Source organism: Ovis canadensis, chromosome 11 (assembly GCF_042477335.2).
Source record: "Ovis canadensis isolate MfBH-ARS-UI-01 breed Bighorn chromosome 11, ARS-UI_OviCan_v2, whole genome shotgun sequence".
NCBI lineage: Eukaryota > Metazoa > Chordata > Mammalia > Artiodactyla > Bovidae > Ovis > Ovis canadensis.
In genome coordinates, this window is record NC_091255.1 from 44,614,478 (window position 1) to 44,637,924 (window position 23,447).

At 48.2% G+C, this 23,447-nt stretch overlaps 1 protein-coding gene across 12 annotated transcripts; it reads right to left on the minus strand.

The window, feature by feature from the left end:
• Positions 1-359: 359 nt before the first annotated feature.
• Positions 360-22,623, minus strand: RSAD1 (radical S-adenosyl methionine domain containing 1). Of its 12 annotated transcripts, none has more exons than XR_011247073.1 (12): positions 22,265-22,593; positions 21,753-21,886; positions 21,443-21,647; positions 18,656-19,021; positions 18,406-18,469; positions 17,865-17,999; positions 17,587-17,641; positions 16,590-16,693; positions 16,250-16,410; positions 11,921-12,106; positions 10,232-10,409; positions 360-759 (listed from the first exon to the last, which is right to left on the minus strand). XR_011247073.1 is itself a non-coding variant. In XM_069543133.1 (10 exons), the coding sequence occupies exons 1-9, from the start codon at positions 22,403-22,405 to the stop codon at positions 16,293-16,295; spliced, it is 1,335 nt and encodes a 444-aa protein (XP_069399234.1). In that variant the 5' UTR covers positions 22,406-22,593; the 3' UTR covers positions 360-759; positions 16,250-16,292. The 12 variants fall into 12 exon arrangements, 2 of the variants coding, with proteins under 2 accessions (XP_069399234.1, XP_069399233.1); XR_011247074.1 differs by having other exon boundaries at positions 11,905-12,106; XR_011247069.1 differs by having other exon boundaries at positions 17,852-17,999.
• Between the last annotated feature and the right edge of the window lie 824 nt (positions 22,624-23,447).

The following is a 23,447-nucleotide window of genomic DNA, read 5'->3' on the forward strand; positions in this document are numbered from 1 at the left end:
AGCCTCTTCGGACATTTCTGAGCTTTGCTGCAGTCTGCCCCAGCAGAGGAAGAGCTAGGAAGAATGCCAGGTCAATGGATCAATCCCTGGGCTCCCTATGTGTTCTTCATTACTGGGACTCTTCCAGGGGCATGACTTCTTCTCCATGCCCCTCTAGACCTTTCCTCTGCTTATGATTGACACGTCCTCCATGGGCAGCTCCTCCTGTCCGGTTCTCTGAGGCCTAGGCACCAACCTTCTTCCAACCTCCAGGGAGTCCCCAGTTCAGTTTACTTTATGAACATTTACTAAATGTTTATGATACTCCCAGCTGGGGACTGTGTCATCTGGGTCTTCCAGGAAACAGACACAGATGGAGATAGGAGTGCAAGAGGTTTATTGTGAAGAGGGTAGGGGAGGAAGCAGGACCAGGCTGGGAGAGCCTCAGGCTGTGTTGCAGAGCTGACAAAGTCTTGGCCAACCCAGTGTGGACATCTGCGAAACGAATGTTCATTCAGAGGTTGTCGGCTAACTGCCTTCCTTGCAGGAGAACAGCAAGCTCTTTCTTGGAGGGAGATAGGAGGAGCTCACATCCACGGGTACCACTGGAACTCTGGGATATGAAGGAAAGTACACAACTCTTGTTCTTAGGAGCTCAGGGTCCACAACACAAGTACTTGTGAAACTGATCCATGTGCTCAGCTTCTGGAAGGTCCTGGGACTTTGGGAAGTTACACAGCTTGTGGTAGCCTGGCTGGGAGTGGAACAGAGGCCTGGGAGCTGTTCAGGGAGAGTAAAGTGTAGATTGAAGGAGAGGAGAAGAAGGGACATGGTCAGACAGGTACACAGCCTGGCAAGGCTCTGCCCCCAGCCCATGAGTGACACTGGGCAGGTGCCTCCCCGCTCTGTGCCTGCATATCACCATCCTCATCATAAAGTCATCAGGCAGATGTGAGCTGCTTAAACTTTAAAAACTCTGATCAAAGTTGGGAACCTTCTCTCCAAGAAATGTACATTTTATTTTTAAAATTGTGGTAAAACACATGTATTAAAAGTCACCATGTTAATGAACACAGTTCAGTGGCACTTAGTAGATTCACAATGTCGTGCAATCATCACCATTTTCTAGTTCCAGAACTTTTCCCTTGTCCCCAAAGAAACTCTATCCAGTCACTTCCCATTCCTCCCCATTCCCTACCCACTGGCAACCACTAATTTACTTTGTCTTTTTTATTTGCCTATTCTAGGTATTTCCTATTAATGGAATGGTAAAATATTTGGCCTTTCCTGTCTGCCGATTTTTCCTAGGCATAATGTTTTTAAAGTTCCATCAAAGTTGTGGCAATTCATTCCATTTTGTGGTTGGATAATATTTCATTGTATAGATATACCACATGTTGTTTATTCATTCATCTGCACACTTGGTTTTGCACATGATTTTTGCACTCAGTTCTAGAGATTCTCTAAAGTTCATTCACACGGCCCTGGTGTGGGGTGGACTGCGTTCAGGGTGCTTTAGAAACAGAGTTGGGTCCTCTGAAAGTGGGTTTCCAACTCTAATGTATGTACTCATGGGCTAAGGATTAATCACAACTTGGGAAAGGCAGGATATAAAAGCTAGGAGAGCCTTCTTAGGGGAGTAGTGTTTGAGGCAGGCAGGTCAGGGGGCAGGCATTCCACGGGAAGACACAGCAGGACCCAATCCCGAGGGGATAAAGCGCTCTTCAGGGAACAGTGTCATTTTAGCCACTGCAGTCTTCTCCTAGCACGGCAACTCTGAGCAACCTCCTCAAGCCTGGGGAGGATGAGGTGGCTGGGTCGACAGAGAATATGGCATCAATTGTCACCTCACAGCTGTTTATTTCCTTGAAGCCAGGTGCCAGACCTGTCCTCAGCTACTCTTTGCAGAGGCTAAACAGCCTTCCTAAATAATAGTCTGTTTTCTCCACAGGTTGCAGCATCCCTTTCTAGGGACCATCCCCCAAAGCCTGAGGCTGCAGGGGTCTGTCTGAAGCCCCTCGCATCAAGCTCAATCCCTTCAGGTCTGGCTCCTTCCTCCTAGTCCATCCTAATACTTGTCTTACTTCCGCATATACGCCTGGCCCTTTCCCTTATCATTGTTGTTGTTATTTAGTTGCTAAGTTGTGTCTGACTTTTTGCGACCCCATGGGCTATAGCCCGCCAGACTCCTGTGTCCATGGGATTTCCCAGGCTAGAAGATTGGAGAGAGATCTTCCCAACCCAGGGATCGAACCCGCATCTCCTGATTGGCAGGCAGATTCTTCACCACTGAGCCACACAGGAAACCCATCATCTGCATTGCCCTCCTCCTTACATCTGGCCATGTCCTCACACACCTGGCTCACTCTCACATCAGCCTTATTCTCCTTGAAATCTGGCTGACTCCTTAAATGACATATCACACCACTCCCCTACTTAGTAGAAACTTGCTCAGATAACACGCAGCAGGAATATTAAATACTCTTTGGCCCTGAAGTTGGGCCATAGCTGGACACTTTCCAGAATGAACTGACTTCAACCTCAGGAATGATGCTCAGACTCTGGGCACCACCTCAGGCTCAAACTGCTCTTCCCCTCTTCTGGGGAAGGACACAGGGTGAATGTTTTGCAGGCCACATAGAACAGGAATTTAGAGTAAAACGTGGGTTTACATCTCAACATTGCTCCATCCTAGGCTGTCCCTCTCCCCTTTAGGGTGGGACAGTGCCAGTCTCACAGTGTGGATCTCACAGTCTCATCCTCTAATGGCTCACCCCATTTTGCTCCTAGAATCCTTATCCCACCTTCTGTATGGTCTCTGTCTGCTCCCACTAAAGTATGAGGTCCAAGGGAGCAGCAGCTTCACCTCGCAGGTTCAGGGATGTATCCCAGTTCCTGGAGTGGTGTCTGGTATGTCAACAGAGGATAGGGGTAGGGGAAGCCTGGGGAAACTTCAGTGGGTTCATGGTAGCTGCCTTCCAATACCTGTGGGGCTGGAAGAGAACCTGGTTTCTCTGGTTTCTCAAAGGCAAAGCTGTAAACCACAATGACGCATCCCTGGGGGGTTAGCAGCACAATGTGCCTGAGAACCAGAGCGCCCTCCTGGTACGGAGACCCCAGGGCGAAAACCCTGGGACCATCTGCCTGGACTGCTGTTGAGGGCGTGTCCAAGATGGGTGGGTATCAAGTTCTGGGCTCTGGACCAAGGCTGTCTCCCAAAAGGAAGGCTCTCTGTCTGAGCTCCCCTCCTTTCTCCTTGTCCAATCAGGAGAAGGCTGCTTGCTGAGGCCCAGGGAACTGACTCCCATTGCGGCCTTCTTTCTCTAGACTGTGGGAGTAGTTGTGGAATTGCCCCCATTCCATCACTGAGGACACCATTCCAGGGGCACATGGCCTAGAGCTGGGGTGGCGGCAGATGATGTGGGAGAATGCTGAATTAACAGTCCCGAGTTCCTTTCTAACTGTGCGACCGAGGCACTGTGCCTCCCCTGAGTCTCATCTACTGTCTTTAACAGAAGGGGCTCAATAATGCCTTCATCAACTTCCCAGGATCAATGCAAGAGAAAAAACAAGTGGGTAAGTACCCTGAAAAGGGTACAGATGAAAGGGATTCAAGTTAAGGACCAGAACACTCAAATCCACTAGATAATTTCTCTCTTAGTGTGGTAAGCAACATAATGGCTTCCCAGAGATGTCCACATATCTTTGTTGGAAGCTGTGAATTTGTTATCTTATGAGACAAAAAGGACTCTGCAGATGTGAGTAAGGATTTTGAGACAGGGGGACTTTCATGAATTATCCAGATAGGCCCCATGGAATCACAAGTGTCCTTGTAAGAGGCAGGCAGGAGGGTCAGAGTCAGAGAAGGAGACGTGAAGATGAAAGGAGAGGTCAGAGTGATGTGGCCAGAAGCCAAGGAAGGCCACCATCCTTTGGAGCTGGAAAAGGCAGAGAACAGATTCTGTCCTAGAGCCTTCAGAGGAACACAGCTCTGCTCACATCTAATTTTAGCCATTTCAGACTTCTGACCTCCAGAGCTATCAGATAATCAATTTGCATTAACAGAGGAAAACAACACAATGGGACAGACTAGAGCTCTCTTCAGAAAATTGGAGATATGAAGGGAATATTTCATGCAAAAATGGGCACAAAAAGGACAGAAATGGCAAGGACCTAACAGAAGCAGAAGAGATTAAGAAGAGGTGGCAAGAATACACAGAAAAACTGTGCAAAAAAGGTCTTAATGAACTGGATAACCATGATAGTGTGGTCATTCATCTAGAGCCAGACATCCTGGAGTGTGAAGTCAAGGACGCATCATTTGCCGAACTATGAACAAAGCTAGTGGAGGTGATGGAATTCCAGTTGAGCTGTTTCAGATCCTAAAAGATGATGCTGTTAAAGTGCTGCACTCAATATGTCAGCAAATTTGGAAAACTCAGCAGTAGCCATAGGACTGGAAAAGGTCAGTTTTCATTCCAATCCCAAAGAAGGGCAATGCCAAAGAATGCTCAAACTAGTGTACAACTGTGATGCATTTCACATGCTAGCAAGGTAATGCTCAAAAGCCTTCAAGCTAAACTTCAACCGTATGTGAACTGAGAACTTCCAGATGTACACAAGCTGGAATTAGAAAAGGCAGATGAGCCAGAGATCAACTTGCTAACATCTGTTGGATCATAGAGAAAGCAAGGGAATTTCAGAAAAACATCTACTTCTGCTTCATTGACTATGTTAATGCTTTTGACTGTGTGGATCACAACAAACTCTGGAAAAATTTTCAAGAGATGGGAATGTGAGACCACCTTACCTGCCTCCTCAAAGACCTATATGCCGATCAAGAAGCAACGGAACTGGACATGGGACAACAGACTGGTTCCAAATTGGGAAAGGAGTATGTCAAGGCCATATATTGTCACCCTGGTTATTTAACTTGTATGCAGAGTACGTCATACAAAATGTTGGACTGTTTGAAGCACAAGCTGAAATCAAGATTGCTGAGACAAATATCAACAACCTCAGTTATGCAGATGATATCACCCTAATGGCAGAAAGTGAAGAGGAACTAAAGAGGCTCTTGATAAGGGTGAAAGAGGAGAGTGAAAAAGCTGGCTTAAAACTCAACATTCAAAAAACTAAGATGATGGCATCTGGTCCCATCACTTCATGGCAAATAGATGGGGAAATAACGGAAACAGTAGAAGATTTTATTTTCTTGGGGTCCAAAATCACTATAGATGGTGACTTCAGTCATGAAATTAAAAGACACTTGCTCCTTGGAAGAAAAGCTATGACAAACCCTAGACAGCGTATTAAAAAGCAGAGATATCACTTTGCTGACAAAGGTCCGTCTTAGTCAAAGCTATGGTTTTTCCAGTAGTCATGTATGGATGTGAGAGTTTGGACCATAAAGAAGGCTGAGTGCAGAAGAAGCAATACTTTCAAACTATGGTGTTGAAGAAGACTCTTGAGAGTCCCTTGGACAGCAAGGAGATCCAACCAGTCCATCCTAAAGGAAATCAACCCTGAATATTCATTAGAAGGACTGATGCTGAAACTAAAGTTCCAATACTTTGGCTACCTGATGCAAAGAGCTGACTCACTGGAAAAGACTCTGATGCTGGGAAAGATTGAGGGCAGGAGGAAAAGGGGGCATCAGAGAATAAGATGGCTGGATGGCATCACCAACTCAGGGGACATGAGTTTAAGAAAGCTCTAGGAGATAAGGAAGCTGGGCTGCTGTTCATGGGGCTGCAAAGAGTCAGACATGATTTAGTGATTGAATAACAGCAATAGTAAGTTAATATAGACAAAGTCATCTACACACTGTTTAAATCTGATTCTCTGACTTTTTTTCAATGTTCCTTCTCATTCAATGAAAGCATCTGTGGCTACCAAGTTAGCTCAGCCCTCCCATGTTATCGAAGTCTTCTAAGCTTTCTATGTATAATACTTTATGCATACTGACTTGTTTTATAAGATTGAGCTATAATTCACATAAAATTTTACATAAAATTCATCATTTAAAGTGTACAATTCAGTGGTTTTTACTATATTCACAAGAGTGTGCCACCATCATCACGATCTAGTTCTAGAACGTTTCCATCAAACCAAAAAGAAACCTGTATCCATCAGCAGTCACTCTCCACTCCCCTGCCTTCAGCCCCCAGGAAACACTCATCTGTTTTCTGTCTCTGGATTTGCCTATTCTGTACATTTTACATACAGGAAATCATACAATATGTGGCCTTTTGTGTCTGGCTTCTTTCACACAGCATATTTTCAGGGTTAAATCCACATAGCACGTGTAAGTATTTTATCTCTTTTCATGGGTACATAACATTTCACTGTAGTTACATACCAAGCTTTATTGATCCATTTATCAGCTGATGAGCGTCTGAATTATTTCCTTGTGGCTATTGTGAATAACATTGCTATGAACCTTTATTTGTGTACATGTTTTTGTGTGGACATATGTTCTCAACTCTCTGGGATATATACCTAGAAGTGGAATTGTTGGGTCACACAGTAACTCTCTATTTAACTTTTTGAGTAACTGCCAGACGGTTTTTCACAGCAGCTGCATGATTTTGCATTCCCACCAGCAGTGTGTGAGGGTTCTAGTTTTCCCATGTACTTGCCAACATTTTCCTTTTCTAAAATTTTAACTGCTTTAGTGAATGTGAAGTGGTATCTCATTATGGTTTTGATTTGTATATCCTTAATTGCTGATAACACTGGGCAGCTTTTAATGTGCTTATTGTCCATTTGTATATCTCCTTTGGAGAAATGTCTATTTACATCTTTTGCCCATTTTGGGGGGGGGGTGGGTAGGCTATGCTGTTTGTTTATTGCAGCATGTAAGCTTTCTCTAGTTGCTCAGGGGGGTCAGTTGCCCCTGACACGGGGGAATCTTAGCTCCCTGACCAGGGATCAGCTCTGTGTTCCCTGCATTGGAAGATGGACTCATAACCACTGGACAACCAGGGAAGTCCCCTCTGTCCACTTTTTCGGGTTGTCTTTTGGTTGTTGAGTTGTAGGACTTCTTGATATATTCCGGATATTAGACCCTTTTCAGATATATGGTTTGCAGATATTTTCTCCCATTCTGTAGGTTTTCTTTTCACTTTCTTTTAAAAATTTATGCTTATTTATTAAGTCTTAGTTGTGGCATGCGGGATCTTTGGTCTTAGTTGTGGCACACGGGATCTTCAGCTGTGGCATGTGAACGCTTAGCTGTAGCTTGTGGGATCTAGTTCCGTGACCAGGGATCAAACCCAGGCTCCTTGCTTTGGGAGGTCAGAGCCTTAGCCACTGGACCACCAGGGGAGTCCCTTTTTATTTTCTTGATCGTGTCCTCTGAGACACAAAATTTTTAAATTTTGATGAAATCCAGTTTATATCTTTTCTTTGGTTTGTTTCAGCTATGTGTTCCTAACTTCTTGAAAATTTACAAAAAACAAGTGAGGTAGAGATTATCTTTAGCACCCCCATTTTACAGATGAAGAAATTAGGGTACAGAAGAGGGAAGCACTGCCTGAGATCAAGCAGCTAACAGGTGGCAGAGCTGAACACACACGTTCATGCTCTGGGTCCCCAGGCGGGAAGACCTCACTGCTCCCCTGCTCAATCTCAGTTTGAGGAAGAGGATCCTTAATTATTCTTGGACCATCAAGACTTGCTCAAGATTAGGCTAGCCAGGCTGACAGTTTTCATGGTTCCATCTTTTATTGTTCATGAATTAATCTGAAGGGTAAGTGCGAGGGGAGGGGTCCTCAGGCAGGGCATGTCTACGGCAGCTTCCCCAGTACTGTGAAGCAGCCTCTGTGAGCCCAGGCCCTGCCCACCTTGCCCTCCATCGGGACTGCCAAGGCCTCAGACGGAGGATCTTGCCCCTCACTTTGGTCCTAATCAAAGTAAGAAAGTTCAGCCAAGAAAGTGAGGCCTATGTAAGCTGGTCAGGTTCAACGGCGGGGGGAAGTCCCATGCTGAGTCAGGGACAGCAGGAATGGAGGTAAGGAGACCCAAGGTCTCAGAGGAGTGAGCAGTGGGCACCAGGAACGACCTAATCCAGAGGCGGGGGCAAAGGAAAGATATGCTCTGGTGGAAGTGTCTCCCAGGTGTCAGAGCCTGGGAGGCAAGTAAGGACAGCGCCACCTGCATAGGTAGCCACCTGAGGAGTGGGGCCATTCCTGACTGACCTGCTGGGGGAGGGCAAGGAGCACTGGTCTGAGGAGTCACCTAATGAGGGGCCTTCCTTCTGCTCGAGTGACACTGCATGGAGGCGGTCAGTTTGCCCTGTGACCTACATCCACCTGAACGGTAGCAAGTTCTACACTGGGCCAGAGGGGATTTTCCAGAAACCCAGGGCTACCTACTGACAAGTTTCAGCATCACAAAGAAATGACAGGCATTCCTTCTGTCTTGTCAGGAATCAAGAATTCTTGCTTGGAACCTCTTTCCCTAGGGCTAGCATGCCCAAGGAGAAGGCAATGGCACCCCACTCCAGTACTCTTGCCTGGAAAATCCCATGGATGGAGAAGCCTGGTAGGCTGCAGTCCATGGGGTCACTAAGAGTCGGGTTCACTTTCACTTTCATGCATTGGAGAAGGAAATGGCAACCCACTCCAGTGTTCTTGCCTGGAGAATCCCAGGGACGGGGAAGCCTGGTGGGCTGCCGTCTATGGGGTCACACAGAGTCGGACACAACTGAAGTGACTTAGCAGCAGCATGCCCAAGGCCCTGTAAATCACAATGAAAACCCTAATAGTAATAACTACATTTGGCAAATGTGCATTTTGTGCCAGGAACTGCACTAGGCTCTTTCCATCCATCCATCCATCATCTCCAACCCTATTAAAACCCTGACTAAGGTGTGATCCCTGCTTGCCAAGGTGAGGAAATGGAAGCTCACAGACTGAGTGACTTAACTAAGGCCACCAGCTAGTAATGACACTGTCCCCTCACAGAGGCATTGCTGTGGCAGCCTCTCAGGCCATAGCCCAGGAGCCGGACTACCACCCAATCTTACCCCCACCCCCGAGGAAGTAGGAAGAAGGGGCTGCTGCTCAGGCTGGATATGAAACGGGGGCTGCCCCAATAAAAAGGGGCAGGGTTAATTGGTTTCAACAGACACAGTGGCCAAGGACCGTGGCCTCCTCTCACTTACTACTCAGAGAGCCCAGCACAGGGAGCAACCTCTGACACTGGCTGGTCCAGGGCTTCTGAAATATGTCTGAGCATCAGGTTCACTGGAGAGTGTTTAAAAATACAGATCCCTGGATACAGAGATTTGGATTCTATAGATCTTAGGGAAGCCTAAGAATGTGCGTGGAGCCTCTGGTATTTCTGATGCAGAGCCAGGTTTGACAGCCTGGGGCTGGTCCAATCCCTTCATTAAAGTCAAGAAAACGGATCTCAGTTGAGGGAAGTCTTACAGGTAAGAAGCAGAACAGTGGAGATTTGGTCCCAGGAAGACACACCCTCAACATTAGATGGGTCTCCTGGGAGGAGAAAAGCCAACTTGAAAGTTGACCATATCTCTGGAGCTTGGAACTGACAGAAAAAGTCCCAGGGCAGAAGATAGACTCGATATATAAATATTTGAATTTTCTAGAAAACTCACTTTCCAAAAAGCAAAATCTACGCAAGATAAAAAGGACAACATGGTGGAAGTAATACTTGCAGCAAATATGACAAAGAGTTAATATACTTGTAATTATTTATGTAACTATTTATTTACATTAACTATGTAAATATTTCAACCTGATCAGGAAATCATCAAGGCTAAATAAGCAACTGGCTAAATAGAAATAAGCAATGAGCTTAAATGTGCACAGAACACACTAGTCAGTAAACAAATATTAAATGGAGGGGCTTCTCTGGTGGTCCAGTGACTAAGACTCTGCACTGCAGATGCAGGGGCCTCAAGTCTGATCCCTGGTCACATGCCACAGCTAAGACCTAGTATAGCCAAAACATTTGTTTACAAACAAATACTGAATGGAGAACATTTGATCTGGCCAGAAAACTTTAAAATGTAAATTGAAACAAGGTACCATTATGACACATTAGACTATTTTTTAAACTATATTTGTATATATGTACATACATTGTAAATAGAATAGGATTTGGAAAGAGTTGTTTTCTGATTGCCTCTTAATATCTATTTTTACCACCCCCCCCTTTTTTTTTAATTAACCAAGCCCTTCTATTATGGGGAATGGTGAGGAAGCAGCAACATGCTTACTACCTGGAATGCAGACATGATGGCTGGAGCTCCAGAGACTACATTAGACCATGTGGAGACCTTAGGGATGGTTGCTATGAAACAAGGATACAGTGTATAGAGTTAGAAGCCTGGATTCTTCGTGAACAACAGCCTTGGGTCCACTAGGCTAGCCCTGAAATGTTTTGTCCAGACGTCTTCTCTGTGGAAGAAGAAGACAAGCTTAAGCTTAGGTTATTTTCTGCTATGTGCAGTTGAACCTAAACTTATCTGATACATGTATCAACCTCTGTAGAAGTAGAAAGGTGACTATACTATGGTAATGTTTACATTTATTATTATTATCGTTTTACATTTAGAATATATTCATGTATTATGTATGTAAGTATCTGTTTTGGAGCCTCAGTGAACTCAGCTTGCCTATCACCTCCTAGTGATGTGACCTGGGGCAGTCAATTTGAGCCTGTCTGCTCATCTGTAAAGTGGGCATGATAACAACAACATTTATCTCACTGGGTTGTTGTGGTGCTTAAATGAATTAATGCAGATAAAATTCTTGCACCATGCCTGGCTTACAGCTATTACTGTACTACATTATGCTATCACATTACGGCAGATCCAACCAGAAAAACCTAGGACATATTGTTGAGTAAAAGAAACAGGTTGCAAAGCTGGCACATGAGTATGATCCCTTTTGTGAAAAATTATTTTTATTTCTACATAGATATGTATATCAAGAGATGTCTCGTGGGATGGTTGGCCAAATGTTGTAGTGGTAATTCCTAGATAGTAGAAGTTTTGCTTTCTTCTATATGGTTGAAAAAAATCGTTATTATTTTTTGAGCAGGAAAATTTCTAAAAAAAAGAAAAGTCCCTTGGAAAACAATATAACAACTCATACCAAGAATCATTAAAGCATCCATACCCTTTGACCCAATCACTCTTGGGAATTGATCTGAGGAAATAATTCAAGTGCAGGAAGAAGCTATATCCATAAAACCATGTACTACAATATGATTTGTAATAGAGAAAAATGGGGAACCATTTAAATGACATATTAGGGTAATACTACAATTATTCGCTTACGGGAACACTGTGCAACAATTAAAATCAGTAAGAGGATGACCATGTAACCATATGGGAAAATGCTTATGACAGACTGAGAGGGAAAAGGAGCAGAATGCAAAGTTAGGTCTGTGTCAGGAGCACAACTAGGCGAGAGTCTTGGATGCATTTGCATGAGGACTGGGAGAGAACACAGACACAGCTGAGTTTGCTGGGACCACTGACTGTGGACATTTTTTTTTCACTTAAAATTCTGACTGTTTCTATACTGTTCTTTGTATAATTTTTAAAATTGGCTTTGGGACTTCCCTGGCAGTCCAATGGTTAAGACCTTGCGCTTCCAATACAGGGGTGCAGGTTCGATCCCTAGTCAGGGAACTAAGAAGCCACATGCCACGGGCCAAGAAAACAAAACAAAAATGGAAAAACTGGCTTCAAAAATCCCCTCAGGGAAAACAAAGGAAAGCAGGAAGAAGAAGAGAGGATGGAGAAGATGATTCTCCCAGAAGTGGGGTCTGGATGAGGAGTTCAGAGGCAATCTGAACACAAAGGCACAGTTTCAGCTGGGTCTTCTACCAGGGTGGAAGTGATCAGGTGGAACAAAACAGTTGCCCGAGTTAGGGAGACAGTACCTTAGCTGATACTAACGTCAGAATTAATAGTGCTCTCCAGACTGAAATCCTCTGGAAAAACTGATCATGCTTGCCATTGATGACCAGTGAGCTGGCAAGGGCGTGAACTGCCAGGCCTCCTGGAATGCGGTTTGGCACTGTGTATCCAAATGAAGGATGCGAATCTCCTTGGAATCAGCAATCCCACTCCTTGGGATTTAGCCTAAATGTAAGGAAATGATTGAGCCAGTGTATAAAAATATTTACACAAGACATTCATTATAAATGAATTCATTATAAAGTTTATAAAAGTAAAAAAGTAAACCTTCTGCTTCACTGAAAAGAAACTGGAAAGCTAACTTTGGGGATGACCATGCCGCGGTGCACTAAGAAGCTACACTAAAAATTGGGGTGTAGATATGAATTTGACAAAATGCCCACCACATCTGAGGGAGAATAAGAAGGCAACGAAAGCAAGGTGTATGTTATCCCCTTTTCGTAAGACTTTATTTAAAGATGTTCATTCGCATATAAGCATCTCTGCTAAGATACACACCAAGATCTAAAAGTAGTTAACCTCTGAATGGTGGGACTACAAATGGGGTCAAGCAGTACAGCCCAACTGTAATAAGCAGCCCCAAGTCTCCTGGTTTAAACAGAGAGTGTTACCACCCCCTCCTGCTCCTATTTGCTGTGGTTGGCCACTCCTCTGCCCAACATCTTCTCCACTCTAGGACCCAGGGGAATGCAAGGGCCTCTATTTTAACACTGCAGGTCTCTGTGGTGGAAGTGTTAGGGGAAGCACACTGGCCGAAACAGCCCTCCCTGGCCAGGCATCACAGTAACCGTTAGAATGAACTGTTCTATGACAGGAGGTCCTGGTAAGGACCGCGGAACTAATAAGCCACCACCAACTTCGAGAGTTCAGGAAAGGTCAAAAAGGGACACCGCATGTCCGACCACCTCCCAGAATCCTCCTCACTGGCATCCATCTTGGCTGAACAAGGCGTGCACTCAGGAAGGACTCTGAGTCAGAATGATTGGCTAAAGACAACCTGGACACTAATCCCATCACCATAAACCCCGAGACTGCATGCCACTGTGGCAGAGCAGTTCTCTGGGTTCCCTGCTGCTCTCCGCCTGGGTGCCCTTTCCCAATAAAACCTCTTGCTTCGTCAGCACATGTGTCTCCTCAGACAATTCATTTCTGAGTGTTAGACAAGAGCCCAGTTTCGGGCCCTGGAAGGGGTCCCCCTTCCTGCAACAGGAGGAGATGGTGGACCACCCACTGGCTCTTACAATCTGTGTTGGGCAAGTTTCCTGGCCCTTCCCAGGTTCAACAGAGCAGGAATATATACTCGTAAATATTTTGAACAATAAAACAAGTTACCATGTAAGTTATTTCATCCTTGTCTTAGCACATTCAGGCCGCTAAAACAAAAATACCATAGCCTGGGTAGCGTAAAGAACAAACGTTTATTTCTCATAGTTCTGAAGACTGGGAAGTCCAAGATCAAGGCGCCAGGAGATTTGGTGAGGGCTCGATTCCTGGTACATAGCCATCTGTCTTCCCTCCATGTCATCGCATGGTGGAAGAGGCCAGGGAGCTCTCTTTCATAAGCACATTAATCCCTTTCATGAGGGCTCTATCCTCATGACCTAATTACATCCCAAAGTGTTGTCCCTGAAGACCATGCCTCCAGGGATGAAGTTTCCACGTATGGATTCGGGAGGAACATGAACATTCAGTTTACAGCAATCCCATTACTTAAAAGTCCTTTCTTTGCAGGATGCAGTTCCTTTCCAGGAAGTGGATGGTCTCTCACAGATGGGACACGTGGGTTCTCCAGCAGGGAAAACACAGAAACTGAGACCAAGCACCAAGGCAGAGACGCCAGCTTTAAGCCTGCGGCAGAGGGGCCAGAGAGAGCTCAGGATTTTGGCTAGTTTAAGAGACAGGTCAGTTAACCTGACCCATGGTCAGAATAAAACGACAATGTGACAGAAAGTTCTAAATGTCCAGAAGTGTTACACCAGGTCTGCTACCTTACTGCTTATATGACTTGGGTCAACTTAGATGGCCTCTTCAAATGTCCCCATATATAAAATGCAAGTCAAAACAGCTGTCCGGCTTACCTTACTTGGTTGTCAATGAGGGTGCTGGTGCCTAAAGCTGCCAGCACTCCAGGTGGGGAAGGTTGGTCCTGCAAGCTGTAACCACACTCACACACACACACACCACATTTCTCTAACTCCTCTCATCACCTCATCATCCGAGTAGTTTGTTCACCCTTCTTATTTGTATCCAAATGCCTTTCAACAAGGCTTCCCTGGTGGCTCAGACAGTAAAGCGTCTGCCTGCAATGTGGGAGACCCGGGTTCGATCCCTGGGTCGGGAATATCCCCTGGAGAAGGCAATGGCAATCCAGCAGAAGCCTCCACATGCAGGAGGAGAACCCCTCTGATGAATGACCCTGAGAAGGCCTGGATGCAGAGGCAAGGACCGCACTCCACTTGGCCATGTCTGGAACTAGCCTCATTTCCCTTGTTTCTCCAGATCCCCAACTCTCATAATGGAAGGCAGGACAGGATGGGGTTTCTCAGCCTGGCCTGACTACTAGAGCCACGATTGAAAATGAGATTCCTGGCCTCCACCTTCTGGAGACTCTGATTCACATGGAGATGGGGGGGTGGGGGCTGAATCACAGAAAGTGATCTGTGCCATCCCCACTGGACTCCCATTCAGCCCCTTTGCACAGGCCTCGTGAGGTGCCCCCGCAGGGAGGGCCCAGGCACCTCAGGTGGCACGAGCCCTGGCAGCGGGGAGAAACCCGAGCGGGCCCAGGTTATCTGATGGCACACCTGCACTGGCCCCGTGCTCGCGTCTTGAATGTCACGATCAGGGGAAGGCTCTGGAAGAGGCTCCCGGGCAGAACGCACAGGTCGCTGTGCAAGCTATGCTGGGGTCTGAGGAGGTAGCAGGAAAAAGGCATTTCTCCTTTTCCGCTGTCAGTCCCTCAGAACCAAAGGCACCGCAGGCTTCCCCAGCTCCTCTGAACACATTCACTGATAGCCCTGGAGTTTCTCTCTTTATGTCTGTCAACATGGTGGTTAGTGCCTTGAGGGCTGGGTTAGTCTTACTCCTCTCTGCTCAGTGCTGGCACACAGTTAGTGCTTGCTGAATGTTTCATGAATAAAGGAGAGGTGGTAACACTTACCATGCTACCACAGGTCAAAAAAACCTGATACTCGCACCCACTAGGCACACGGGAAATGCATGTGCTCACCTCTGAGGGGTGGGGAAACCCCACCCCTAGTCACCCAGCTAGAGGCTGAGCTTTGCATGCCCTGATTTGCGAGGGTACTAAATTACCTTTGGCAACAGGGAACCCTTTGACATGATAAATTATTTGCCTCTTCACAGGAAATACCTTCCTCTCCACTAGCCTCCCCACACTGCATCGAATTATTAGGTTAAGAGTATCTGCCCTTAAAAAAAGAAAAGGAAAGCTTTTTTTTATGGACACATGCCAGTTATTGAATGTAGATGGAATGATAGTCAGAAATTTACATTTTGCAACTTCCAACCTAACTACTGATTTAGGCAAGGATAATCGATAAAAGCTAAGACCACAGCCACATGATGAGGTTCAGGAAGGAATCTCAGCTCTACACTGATCCTCAAGCCCCCAAATCAGGATCCTACACTCCACTGAAGCCCAGACAAAGGAGAGGACCACAGTTAAGACAGGCTCCAGACAGGCTTATTAGGTTATTTAAATAAAATCAGGTGACCATTTCTGCAGGTAAAAGGCCAGGGGAGAATTACCAGGCTCTGATCTTTCCTGAATTCTCCCCTCCCCTTTCCCTCTCAGCTCCCTGCATCTTCACTCTTTCAAGGGAAGGGCTGCAGTGGGGAGGGAGAAGCCTGGGGAGCACTCTGGAAGATCCGAGGCTCCTGACATCCATGCATACCCTGGCCGCCCAAAGAGTTGAGGCAAGTCTTGCTCTGATCTTTCCCATTGTTCTCAGAGTCCAGCAGGCTGCAGTGCTGGACACCCATGTCCTGTCCTGTCCTGTTGGGGCAGGAAGCCTGAGAGCTCTACTTCTCAGAATCTTCTGTCACCCAGGATTTGTTTAGAGTCTACTGATGAGAGGTACCCACAGAAACCACTGCCCCTTCTTTGGAGTAATGCTTCTCTGGCAGTGGTGGGTGCACTTGATGACAGTCCCCAGGCCAGAAAAGTCCTCCCATCCGCCTCACTGTAGCCATTCCCCTGGGGATGCCAGGGCTGGGCAGTGGTCAGAACCAGGACAGCACCTGCCAGTGGCGATGTCTGCAGTCACCCCAGCCCCCAAAGCCTACCTGCAGAGTCCTGGCTGCAGAACATGTGGCTCTCCTCCGGGGGCTATCCTCTGGGCACGGAAGAGGGGGTTCTCTGCTGCCAGGCCTCTTGGAGCCGAGATAGAAGGGACAGCAACAGAGAGTCCAGCACAGCCAGCCCCTCCCAGGAACACCGAAGACCCCTGCAACAAGAGGCCTGGCTGTGACTGCCCCCTCTTACTAGTTTCAATCCTCACCCTCTGCCAATGCCAAGGCCCTGGCACCAGAGGCCCTTCCTTGTCAATCTTTCTCACTTCTCTCTGGTCTGCAGATGTGTAGTCAGGGTTCCCTGGGGTACCTAACCACTGTCTCCACAACACACCTGTGATCCAGCAGCAACAGGCCCTGCTCCTGTAGCTCCTTCACCTCCTTGCTGGCTCCAAACAGGTCCCACAGGGTCAGCTGGGGCTCAAACTGCTGCCAATGCTGGGAAAACAAGAAGGGGCAGAGGTGCAGGAACCACAAGGTGGGGAGCGGGCAGGGGCTATTCTAGGCCACCCGCCTGGGGGTATAGTGAGGGGTGGCTCCAGTCCAGCACAGAGATCTTAGAAACTGACTATCACATACACCAGGACCAGGTCAATGGGTCAGCAGGGAGGTGGGCTCCTTCACTCCTATTCCACGTCCAAACCAAATCTGACTCCCCGCCAGGCCAGGTCTTCCTTTGCTCATTCCCCTCCCTGTTCTGGTCAGAGTATGGCCAACCCTAGTTGGAGCTCTCACTGGAAAAGACCCCGATGATGGAAAAGGTTGAAGGCAAAAGATGAAGGGGGTGGCAGAAGATGAGATGGTTAGATAGCATCACCAACTCAATAGACAACATGAATTTGAGCAAACTCCAGGAGATAGCAGAGGACAGAGGAGCCTGGCACGCTACAGTCCTTGGGGTTGGAGTCAGACGTGACTTAGCAACTCAACAACAAGTCCAGGTTCTATGGCTCTGATTTCATCTAGAGCAGTTCTGGGCTTCACTGATCTTTATTGCATTTACTATCTGGGCTTTTAGCTCTGCTTAAAAAACATTTGAAAATTCTTAATCTAGCCAATTCCCTTGGATGGCTGAGAAAGTTAATATTCAGAGGTGAAAGGATGTGTGCCTAAGGGTGCAGTAGATGGGGACTAGAGCCCAGGTCTCTGTAGCCCTGGTCGAGGGTTCTCACCATCGCCTTCCCACCCAGTGCTCCCACCCATCAGGTCTCAGCTAGACCAAGGCCCTACCTCTAGCTGCCAGTGCCAGAGGAATGGGAGGGTGTGTGTGTGTGTGTATAGAAGAGAGAGTGAGACAGAGTGATTCTTACCAGGTAAGACAGACCTCTTACCTGGTGAGTGATGCCCACGTCTGTGCGCAGCCCCATGGCCAAAACTTCCTCCAGCCTGAAAGAAAAACCAATAGGGGGTCTTGGAGAGGAGACTTATACTTCTCCCATTCTTCAGACTCTAGTTGGGATATGTGTATGGGGGATTTATGAGGATCACACAGCATGGGACAGGGTGGCGGAAGGGCAAGGCAGAAAACAAAGATGTGTAGGTGGGTGGTTCTCGGGGTACAGGGGAAGCCTGGGTGAAATGCCCTCAAGCGCTCACAGCTCCAGCTCACTCAGAGGGATGCGCCTCCGGGTGCCGTGACCAAACAGCATCACCTCCTTCATCCAGCTGTCAGGCTCTAGGGTCTGGATCCGAGCCTCTCGGGTGTGGCCCCCGGCCCCCTGGGGTATAAATTGCCCATGGGCCCCTGACAACATAAAAAGGTTAACAGCAGCTAACACTGTGTGTTTGCTAGATGTTAAGTCAGTGGTTCTCAAAGCGCGGCCTCTGGACCAACAGCATTTCATATGCTAGAAATGTAAATCCTCAGGCCCTGTCCAATTCCAGAAATTCCAGAATTTGGTTGGGATTCAGTTAGGTTTTAACAAGCGGTCCAAGTAATTCTGATGCATGCTAAAGATCAAGAACCACAGTGCCAGGTACTATCCCACGCGCCTCAAAACACATACGTAAGAGCTCTACAAAGTAGGTAGTACTTTTTGCCACACTTTACATATGAGGAAACAGAGGGCCGGGGAGGTTAAGTGGCGCAAGAGCACACAGCCATGACTCTGCTCTCCTGAGTCATCCCATCTGTGGTTCACGGCACTCACCAGGCCCAACGCCAAGGTACTGACCACACCGCCAGTAAGTCCAATTGTGGGTACTAAGCGCCCCCTGTCGGGAGGAAGGGAACAGTCAATGGAGAAGGAAGTAGGTGGGCCGATCCCTGTTCAGGTAAGAGGCACCTGGTTACAATGTCCCACCATCTCAGGCCTTGGAAGCACCCTTCTCCCCAAAGGGCCACAACTGCACTGTCACGCCTTAGCCCGCCCAGGCCCCACCTTCAGCTTTAGGACTTACATTCCGGGCAAAGTTGGAGACCTCATACTGGCGAAAGCCAGCCTCCCGCAGGACTGCCCGTCCCTCCTGGTACATCTCAGCAGCCAGTTCGGGGTCCGGGGCAGGAAGGGCACCCTGCTGCACCTGGGTGAAGAGTGTGGTGCCCCGCTCCAGGGACAGCTGGTAGAGGGACACGTGGTCATCACAGCAGCGCAGCAGTTCCTGCAGCTGCCTGAGCCACGGCCCCACCTGCTGTGCCGGCAGCCCTAGCATCAGGTCCACAGAAACACGCCCTGGGAAGAGGCGCTGGGCCTCCGCCAGGGTCTGCAGAGCGTCCCTGGCCGAGTGTGTCCTCCCCAGCAGCTGGAGCTCAGCGTCATCTAGAGACTGGAGAGAGAGAGGGTGGAGTAAAAGCATGCAGACCAGCTCAGAGGGAGACAGAAACACCTGGCTGGACTTACTGAAGACACAGATCCATGGGAAAACCCAGGACATGGCAGGGAGCCGGAAGGTGGATGGTCAAGCCAGTAGCAAGGGTACCATTCACTAAAGGGCTACCATGTGCAAAGCATTCTTAGGCAATATCTAATTTATGCCTGGAACCCTCCAACAATAGCTCCATTTTACAGATGACAAACTGGAGTTCATTAAGTAGCTGGCCCAAGGTCAAACAATGGTGAAGTCAGACCTGGAAATTAGGATTGTCCAACTCCAAAGCCAACAATCTTTTTTTGATTTTACTTTTTATTTTGAAATTTTCAAACTTATAGAGAAGTTGCAGTTAACATTTTTGCCACTTTTGCTTTGTCTCTCTCTAAATATGTGCCAAGTTGCTTCAGTTGTGTCCAAGTCTTTCCAACACTATGGACCGTAGCCAGTCAGGTTCCTCTGTCCATCGGATTCCCCAGGCAAGAATACTGGAGTGGGCTGCCATACCCTCCTCCAGGGGGTCTTCCTGACCCAAGGATCAAACTCGTGTCTCTTACATCTGCTGCATCGGCAGGCGAGTTCTCTACCACTAGCACCACCTCGGGAGCCCCCTCTCTAAATACACACACATATTATTATTACGTTGAATTTTTTGAGAGTAAGTTATAGACCATGCTGTCTAAAAGAACCATGTGGGATGGCAAAAATGTTCTGTAATTGCAGTGTCCAATATAATAGATACTAACCACATGTAGTTGTTTACATTTTAGAAGTTAATTAAATTTAAATACTCACATTCTAAGTGTTTCCTAGCATGAGGTCAGTGGCAACTATACTGGTCAGTGAAGATTCAGAACATTTTAGTAGAATATGGTAGCCACTGCTCACAGGCTAGTAGGCACTCGTAATATCGTTATCTAAATGTAAAAAACATTTCTTAAGAATAAGGACATTCCCTTACACAGCCACAATCTAATTACAGAGTTCAGGAAATGTAACATGGACACAATCCCCTTATCTAACACACAATCTTATTCAAAGTTGGCCAATTGTCCCTAAACATCTGTTGTAGTGATTTCCTCGTCCCACCCCAATTCAGTATTCAATCAGGGGTCACACATGCATGCAGCTGTCACTGTCTCTTTAGTCTCCTTTAGTTGAGATCCTCATCCTGCCTTTGTCATTTATGATACTGACATTTTTGAACAGTACAGGTCAGTTGTTTTAAAAACTGCCTCTTAGGGAATTCCCTGGCAGTCCAGCGGTTAGGACTTGGCGTTTTCACTGACAGGGGCCCAGGTTCAAAATCCCTGGTCAGAAAACTAAGACTCCACAAACTACACATTGTGGCCAAACCCCACCCCCTCCAAAATCTCTTAATTAGTCCTAGAGATCTCCTGTACATCACTGTGTTTATAGTCAGCAACACTGTACTGTACATTAAAAAGTTAACAGGGTAGATCGATCTCATGCTATCTGTTCTTATCCATACGTGTACAAAGTCTCTTAGGTGTCCTGATGTTTTCTCACAATTAGATTCAAGATATGTAAGTATTTGGAGGCCAGAAGAAATGGTATGTCCCTTTCAATATGTCCCATAATGAAAAAGCCCTGACCCCAAACTCTTTGGTAAGTGGTACACATACTTGAAATGGGTGTGTGTGGAGTCGGGGTGGGGATACTGGCTATAGAAATACCAAGGGCCAACCTGAGAGGAACACATTTCTCTCCCCACTTAAAACCCTTCAGTGACTCCCTTGTCACCACTAGGCAAAACTGCAAGTTTCCTAGTCTGGTGCTGAAGACTTCTGGGCCCCAGCTTGCAACTTTGTCCCCAGCCTCTCCAGTCACGAGGAATGGCTCAAAGGTCCTCCCAAACAGGCAAGCTCTTCCAAATCCGGTCTTTCCCCCTCAACACCCTCCTCTGATGGACTCCTCTTCCTTATTCAAACATCACCTTCTTCAGGAAGGTTTCCATGATTTTGTCAGACTGACATGCCCTTCAGGCCATACTCCTGAAAGCCTTTTGTAGAGACCCCATTCACAAGCAGACTTTATCATGCTGCAGTGATCTGACCACCTGTCTGCCTCCTTCTGTGTCTCCAGTCAGGTAGTAAATCTTTCAAGCATCTACTATGTGCCAGGAATTGTAGTGGCTGCTTGTAATACCGGGATGAACAAAAAGGCACGCATGATCCCTGCCTATTAGGGCTTGTAGTCTAGCATTCAAACAGACAAGTAGGTGTCATCACACACTTTTCAGTGCCTACAGGGCCCTGGCACAAAGGAGGAGCTCCACAAATATTTGCCCTATGAGTGAATGTGACTGGATGAGAGACATCCTGGATGTCCCAGGATAAGGTGGGTGAGATGGGTTACCTGGAGGCCAATGGACAGCCTGTTGACTCCTGCTGCCCCAAATGCTGCCAGCCTGGAGCCTGAGGCCGAAGTGGGGTTGGCCTCCAGTGTGACTTCAGAGTCTGCAGGCAGGTGAGTTGCCTGGGCCACTGCCTCCAGGACAGCTGCCACAGTATGGGGGCTGGCCAGACTGGGGGTACCCCCACCAAAGAACACAGACTCCACTCTAGGGAAAGAGAATGGAGATGAAGACATGGCGGAGCCCTCCAGGATGCCTGCAACCTGTTCCGCTGCCCTACACAATTCCCAAGACCCTGCCCCCAGTACCCACCGTCGCACTCCGCTGAGTCTCAGCAGCGTCTGAGCCTCGGTCACCAGACAGCGCCTCAGAGCAGCCTCGTCCACACCACGGGGGATGTACTTGTTGAAGTTGCAGTAACTACAGCGCTTCTCGCAGTAGGGCCACTGGGGGTAGGGGGCATGTGAACCGGATGAGAGGTGACCCTGGGCTGCCCCGGCCATTTCCAGGGTTCAGTCGCACACACCCCCATCCTGATTCCGCGGTCCGTCAACCTCTTAGCCACACAACTCTCCAAGGGGATTAGTAAGTCCACTTCAGTAGGAGAAAACTGAGGTTCAGAAGGGAAATCACTTGCCAAGGTCAACGAGATTGTGCACACCAGAGACTTCAGTTCTCCGGGCCAAGACCTTTCCCCGCCAGGGAACAGGTCCCAGACCTCGTCTCGGGCCGGTGAAGGACGGCAGGCGGGCCCGCGGCGTGACAAGCGCCACGGGGGCCCGCGGCCCTGCGCTCCCGCCACCCCGCCTCCCCTCCCCACTCACGTGGACGTAAAGCGCGGCGCGCCGGCTCCCGGGCGCAGGGCTCTGGGTGTTGGGTCCTCCCGCGTCCTCCGCGCGGCGGCGCCTCTGAGCCATCTTGGCGGCCTTCACCCAGCCGCGGGCCTGGGACCGCGGGAGGGCCATGGCGCCCGCTTGGCTGAGCGGCCCGTCGCGCGGGTCAGGACGCGAGCCCGAGAAGCCCGGGGTAGGGCTTACGGTGCGCGCAGAGCCGGGCGGGGCGGGGGTGGGGGTAGCGGAGCGGCCCCCCCGGCGGAGGGACTGGGGCTGCGTGGCCGCGCCCTTTGACGGAGCACCGCGCTAAGGGCTCGGGGGCGTAGCGCCACCTGCTGGGCACCGACGCCCTCACCGCAGCCGCCCTGCCGTCCTTTCTCTGGCGGCTGGAGGTGTAGTGGGGCAGCTCCGCACTTGGCACCACATCGCGAGCGAGTTCCTGGATCGATCCAGGACCTGTTAGTTCGTTCAGTAGGTTTCTTCACGTTTTATGTGCCTGGCTCAGAGTTTCGGCGCTGAGGACATCCAGATGCATAAGATTAGGGCGAAGTGCAGGTACACGAGACAGAGGAGACGTAAACCAACAAGCGACAACAGGCAACCGATTTAATTCAGCACCTCCTGGACGCCAGGCCAGTGTGCTTCGTGCTGTGAGGTTGGTCTGTTACAAGGGCTGTGGAATCAGTGGGGGAGGAGAGGGCACTTGGACTGAAGGCTGCAGGGGCAGAAAATCCCTGCTTGGTCAGGAGTGTAGGCTGTCACCAGGGTTGGGCCAACCCCAGGCATCTGCTGTGAGGAGAGTCAGAGATGATGTATGTGGGACAGATAGGGTTCAGAAGAAGGGCTGGACAATCAGACACCCGAAGAACTGTCCCAGGAAGTGGAAAGACCATGGGCTTTGGAATCAGGCAGCTGGGTTCTAATTCCAGCTGTGTAAATTTGGGCAAGACACTGAACTTACTGAGTTTTCCGTTTCAGCCTTTGTGAAGTGGGGCTAATGCCTGCTTGACTGTGTTCTTGGGAAGATTTCAACAGGAAATGTTGGATGTATCTGGATGTGGATGTGTCTGTATGTATACAGTGACTGGCACTCTAAACACCCTAAATTTATGTTCATTTTCTAAAAAGTAAAGATGAGGCTGCTGCTGCTGCTGGGAGCAAACAATGGGAGATA